Below are 6,974 nucleotides of genomic sequence, written 5' to 3' on the forward strand. Positions count from 1 at the left end.
GACGTATATCGAATATCTCTCAGTAACGCTTCTACTTTTGGATGTATGCCAACAATTCCAGTTGCGATAGATATCTTAAATACGTTATAGCCCTTTTTTATTACTACTACTACTAGAGTATTCCGTTCAAATTATCTTATCCTGAAAGCACAAAGTACGCATGACAAAAAGAATAATGTGACATGCTACTTCATTACTTTTTTTGGTTACATAACATCACATGTTAATCATAAAATACAGGGTTGTATTAAGAACTTGGGGGGGAGGCAGCCTTCACAGCAAAATATGTAGGAAATGGAAATTCAGAACTGTACTTCAAAAATGAGCCAAATACAGTTCAAAACTATTAACTAAAGTTTTAACAATACAAGATATGGGTAAATACTACAAAAAATGTTAAATCTAATATTTATAGTAATTTAATGACAGTGAGTTTTGTTAAATGATCACGCAACCTTTAAGAACACGTTAATAAAAAATACATCTTTATATAAAACGACTGGAATTGCTGTTATAGTGACAGTTGCAAAAGTTGTTTAAAAAGACATTCAATTTTGATTATTCTTTTATTCGTGGTCACCCCTTTCCAGCTCTGATAAAACTGATTATTTTGGTAAGATTGGTTCGGCCCGGCATGGCCTAGCGCGTAAGGCGTGCGACTGGTAATCCGAGGGTCGCGGGTTCGCGCCCGCGTCGTGCTGAACATGCTCGCCCTCCCAGCCGTGGGGGTGTATAATGTGACGGTCAATCCCACTATTCGTTGGTAAAAGAGTAGCCCAAGAGTTGGCGGTGGGTGGTGATGACTAGCTGCCTTCCCTCTAGTCTTACACTGCTAAATTAGGGACGGCTAGCACAGATAGCCCTCGAGTAGCTTTGTGCGAAATTCCCAAAAACAAACAAACAAACAAACAAGATTGGTTCATGTAAGAAAGGCCAATCATGATTTAACTGCGTATTCGACTGATGAAATGTTAGCCACAATATTAAATTTCTACAGTTCCCTGACCGGCCAGTTCTACGTGTATGGATTTACAATGTTAAAATCTAGAGTTTGACAGAGGTGGATAAAGCGCAGATAGCCCATTGTGTAGCTTTATGTTAAAACAACAATACATCAAAGTATAGAAGATAACTGGATGAATCTTAACGTTTGCACCACAGAGCGACAATACAAATTCAATTTAAAAAAAGAAAGAAAAAGCATTAAAACATTTAAGAACTTCGCACAAAATTTTCTCCCCTTTTTTTTTTAAGAAATAATCTGAAAGTATTTAAGTGTAGTGGTTTGTTTGTTCAAAACCTGCGAAAGACGAGGCGTCACGTGGTATTTCGGAAGCAATTATATAGGTCATTTTGGCGCCAAAACAACCCCAGGCGATAGTTCTGTTGGCGAAAGCAAACATGTGAATGTGGTTCAAAAGTCACCAGACAGGGACAACTGATAGAGTCGTTCTTTCAACCAGATTTCTAATCGTTAATCCATTTATTTTATACCACCAAAACCAACTCTTACCTTTGAGTATGTTGCAGTGTTAAAAAAAACAACAAATTTGAAAACATTACGCAAGAGAAGCCGCTTACGTAGGAATCTACTAAAACAGTTAATATTGTGTTCCAAGCTTGTGGCTAATGAATATTCCAAACTTTAGGCAAAATTCCTGTTGTACGACGCGCGAAAATTATCAGGTTGTTTTATCACAATTAATCTGAAAGATAAGAAATATTTTATAATATAACAATACTGCCTGTTGTATGTCCATATAAGTGTTTCACTGGGATTGGATGGATCTTCACCAAATTTGGTATAGAGATTCATTGTGTCTATGACGAAATACTGAAAACTTCTCAGTTTTGCATTTGTGGTCTTTATGGACGTTGTTTGCCTTTTTCTTTCCCTAGTTCTGGGCTAAACTATAGTTGAAGCGCTGTTATTCATAGTTCCTACTGGAAATACGCTATGGGCCGGTAAACAAATTACTATCAATTATATTATGATGTAATACCCTTGCAGTTACTAACAGTCATGCTCTGCCATCTCTCACGTTCTTCACCCCTTAAAGAGACGAAAACAAATATAATACTAACATTCGTCATTAAAATCACTGCAGTTGTCAATTGCCGTCTTTAAGATTGTTTACATGAAGGTGGCAAGACATTTTTAATACATACAATTTTTCCAATGTAAATTCCGAAGTCCACGGTACGCGAGTTCTTCGTGATGGCTCGTATCTATAAAAATATCACCACAAAATATTTCACTTGCCAAACTTTAAACACTGAAGGGAGTGAAATACGCATTACTTAGCTTTGACAATAAACGTCGAATTTGCTGGTCTTATACAATATACTCGTTATTCTGAACAGATTCCTGGATCAGTTGGATTTGTTTTTGTCACAACTGAAAAGGAAATATCTTTTTTTTTTTTTTTTTTTTTTTACATTACGCTTCACCACCAACTGATTATAGCACTTCAGTAATTTTTCTACAATATCAAACATACTGATACATTGTATCAGCTCTACATGTATTCGGATTTTTGAGTATCTGTGTCGACCTCTGTGGGCATAAAGAAAGCGAACCATGCTAACAAACTGAAACAGAGCTGTAGAGCTTAAATTTAAGAATGTTTGTATACTATAAAGAACACTAAGAGAACATTAATATTTGTGATCCATTTAATTTTTGTTTTATTACCTGAAAAGGCACACAGATTACCGGATATTTTTCAAAGAGTTACCTGATTCCAGGTTTTCTGGGCGTTTCAACCTGTAGTTTCATAAGTTATCTTTTCAGGGATTATTAAGTTAATTTCGTATGGTATAAACTAAGTTGGAACATACATTTATTTTTACACATGTTTGAAAAACGAACAAATTACTGGTTGTTTGGAATAAACCTCTCAATAACAAACGTTTAAAAAGTAATTTTTACCAGCATTTACAACATAGCTTTTGTCTATCATTGTTATAATGTGACGGTCAATCCCACTATTCGTTGGTAAAAGAGTAGCCCAAGAGTTGGCGGTGGGTGGTGATGACTAGCTGCCTTCCCTCTAGTCTTACACTGCTAAATTAGGGACGGCTAGCACAGATAGCCCTCGAGTAGCTTTGTGCGAAATTCCAAAAAACAAACAAACAAACTTTAATACGTCAAAATGATATTAAAAAACAAACACATCTCTGTTTAGGCATCAAAGTATTCGCTACCATATCCTTTACTGCATAATACTACTTCAACATTTGAACGAACGTGGAAAGAAAGTTATGAGACCATGCGTTACAGATATATAAATCTCCTACGAGAGTCCCCCGACTGCTACAGTTACGATTTATAAAAATGGAAGGCATATTCAATCACGTTATCTTACGGATTCATCCGTTTTTTCTAATCTATTTAAATGACAAACATCGATTAGTAACACTAAAATACCGTGTATACGTTCTAATACTAACATCTTCGATATAACCAACAGTGTTTGAAGTAACATATTGTACTCGTTGTTAACATTATGATATACACGGCAAGCTTTTAATATCACATATTGCGTTTTTTACGGTTTGAATTAAATATATTTGACATCTACAATTTCATAAATTTTAACTTTCGATAAAAACGCGGCTTATGACAGCACAAGTTACATCTTGGACGTCATTTATTTTCCTGTCATTGTTCACGTTTTTCGTATTGCTATGTTGACATTTTGTCGAAAGGGTAGTAAATGTGTGTGTGTGTGTGTACATTAAACGTTCATTATGAAAAGCTATATATGTGAGGTACGTCAACGACAGCAGTGTAACACTAATTCGGTGATATTAATGATTATACTATCTTCGAAATAGTAACAAATAGTAACAAGTCAATGTAATGTGTTATAAAACATTAACAAATTCGACCGTTAAACCCTAGTTTAGGGAAAAGTCGGCTATCAAGCACAACAAACAATCGATTACATTTGAACTTTCCAACAGAGAAAAATCGTTACTATGTTTAGTTCTAAAAATCTACTAGCATGAATATTATCCGTTTTCGTTGTTGTTTACTGAGGAGTCGTTTTGAAATATGAGGGAGTGTTCTGAACAAATACAAGAATAGTAAACAACTATTACAACCAATTATTGCATGTTATGAAGTAACGCGAACGCGGTTTTAATCGCATCAACGTAGCTGTACTACAGTTAGGTAGCACAACGTTAACGTGATTCCGGATCATGAAACAGGATCAAAATAAGTGTAAAAGAAAAAAACTAGGATTTTGGGATAATGAAAATAACTTAGAAAATTGTATTTTTCGGTTTCTTTTGGAAATGTAAATAATAGGAGTCATAGAAAATATTTAAAATCAAAACACGTGTTCACATTATAAGCAAAATAAAGAAAAATATTCCTATGAAACTATGACGAAAAAACAGGGTTGCATTAACTGTGCAACGCTTACTAAAGTATCTTGAGAAGAAATTTCTCAGCCTGCAACACTACATTACAATCTACAACAAATTCAGTGGCTGCCCATACCTATAAAAAACTGACAACAAAAATAAAGCTCAAATCTAACTATTTTGATATGTACTAGGTTAAAACGAAAAATGTCGTTCACTCACTTAATTGATTTATTCATAACTTTTTGGCAAAATGCCATGTTCGTATAAAGGATTTTTACGTAAATCTATAGTATGTAGTACGAAGACACGCCGAAACTTGCCACATTTTGTATGACCGTTGACTTTTGTTATTTTTAACATGAACCCATGAACTACAACGGAAGAAACTTTTAAACTATTTTATTAAATATTTAGGCCTAAATCCAGCATTAGTCTTGAAACATGTCATACAATCTCTTTTTTTTTTTTTTACTCCATTCTCAGTCTAGGCTACTTATAAAGCCTAATATGTAAGTGTAGAGTCGAAACTTTCGAGTTAACTCTAAAATAACCTTCTAAAATATATTTAAAACTGGAGTAGTTGACGTATGAAGTGACTAAAAATTAAACACTTGAAATTACACAGTTGAGGTTGATGGCAGAGTAATCTGCTTTAATGGCCAGTAATTCCTGTGATAGCTCCCAAGATGACGTTTTCCGTGTGTTACATTATATACCTACGCGTCACTGCCATTTCTCGTGGCATGTGACTGACGCACGTGACTACGCATTTCTATCTCTCACTCGGGCTCGCGGAAGTCTTGGTAGTTGACATTTACTGTGGTAGGTCGAGCTTTAACAGAGAGAAACCTTCAAATTAAATTTCAGCAAGAAATAAGTGGACTTGGTCTAGTGGTTCCAAGCATCCTTTACTTATGATAATGAAACTTGCCGTTTTTTCCTGTATACATCTAACGCAGGATTATTTATAAACATTTTTCTTCTCCAAAATTTATCATTCTATTTGTCCGACGCATGTTTAAATTCCCAACTACTAACGTGACACCGATAAAAAGTTGTAAAATATAAAGCTATATGCTACATTTCCTATTAGATAAAAATGACTATTGAATATCATCAATACGTTTAATATTACTGTTTCTTTTGTCTAACAATCTAGTATAACTTGGCATTAATTAGATTACATTAACATCAATTTCTAAAATAAAGCTATTTTCTGTAAATATGTCATTAAGCGTCCTTCGAGTAAACGTATTACATACCACAAGTGTTCTAAAAGAAAGTACAAAAAGGCACATTCGAACAATTAAAAGTAACCGTTCTATCACAACTCAAAATTATTTTCAATTATATTTCGTGTTATTTCACGCCATTCGTATATCGGACATGCAAGGTACGATCATTTCACTTCATTCACCCGTAATTTCATTAGAGTGAGCACTGAATGAAACGATCAAGATTTTAAGGTAAATTTGAAATTGAAAAGAGAAGTAGAGTGGGCCATTTGCTCAATGCAATACTTTTCGCGCACTGCGATTATGCGGCAGGATCGATTCGGGACAACGCGGTCTTGTTACTGCATCATGCGGCAACATTACATTCCTTGTAATTTCACCTACGTGAACTTCCGATTTTGTTTTGCATATCTTGCTCGTTAAAAAACAAACAAAACTCGCCAGACTAACTAAAAGTACATGTTGAAGGTACCTTTTAAATGCAGCAAGACTACTTAAGTATCTTAAAACATCTATTTATGACAATTTATGGTAAAAAAAAATCTTTCTGCGGGTCGAACATTTATTTTTCATTAACCTTTTCAGAAAACACAGTTAAGCTTTCTAACCACGAAAACAAAAGTTGTATTCGTTGCCATAACTTACGGTGCGCAAAACATTCATATATCTTCAGTTAAAAAAACAGAAAACATGAACATGTAAAAAAATAATGACCTCGCAAACAACAAATACAATACAAGTTTAATTTTCATTAGATTAATCATACTTATTTCCGAAGCTTGTTTCAATTCACACAAGTCACTTTATTATTATTAGTAGGAATAACACACAATAGGATAATTTAGCCAAATGAAGTCCGTACTGATCAAAACGTCATATTTTCCAGCGTTAGTAATAGTACTACAGAACTAGCACTCTTCAAACCATTTCATTAAATCCTTTTGTTTAAAGTGAAAAAAAACTGGCAAAGAAGCAAAACAGCTTAACAAAAAGTATAAACAAGCATATGGAAGCCACACAGTCCACGTAGACGAGAGTACAGAATCCAAAAAGCTTGGACCACGTGGCTTATTAATTCGAAACAAAAAACACGACTTCAACAAACGCACAACGTTTTTATAACTTACCACGTTTAGCTTTCATTTTGCGAAATGTTTTCTTCTAGTAACTTCGGGATATACTTTCTATGCTTGCTATTGTTAAGTGTTCTTTCCTAACAAACGTCAAAATATGAAATGACGGAGTCTTTGAAGAATGACGTCCTCGTCGGCAGTACACGTTCTACCTTGTGCAACGCACTTCCTTTTCAACTAAATCCACGCTATCAATGACAAGCAGAAAGGAGACCACATGCTCGAG

At 34.5% G+C, this 6,974-nt stretch overlaps 1 protein-coding gene across 6 annotated transcripts in view; it reads right to left on the reverse strand.

Moving 5' to 3' along the window:
• The window catches only part of LOC143255743 (uncharacterized), a 51,219-nt gene extending 44,245 nt beyond the window's left edge, over positions 1-6,974 (reverse strand). For 3 of the 6 annotated variants that reach the window (XM_076511902.1, XM_076511912.1, XM_076511900.1), the window contains exon 1: positions 6,743-6,954. Coding sequence is in view for 2 of the 6 variants with exons in the window: in XM_076511900.1 (XP_076368015.1) it covers positions 6,743-6,758 (16 nt within the window). In the remaining 4 variants the exon portion in view is untranslated. Of the gene's footprint in view, positions 1-6,742 lie in introns of all 6 variants that reach the window. The other 3 variants (XM_076511906.1, XM_076511905.1, XM_076511901.1) reach the window with 2 other exon arrangements.

The sequence above is a fragment of the Tachypleus tridentatus genome, chromosome 7 (assembly GCF_004210375.1).
Source record: "Tachypleus tridentatus isolate NWPU-2018 chromosome 7, ASM421037v1, whole genome shotgun sequence".
Taxonomy (NCBI): Eukaryota; Metazoa; Arthropoda; class Merostomata; order Xiphosura; family Limulidae; genus Tachypleus; species Tachypleus tridentatus.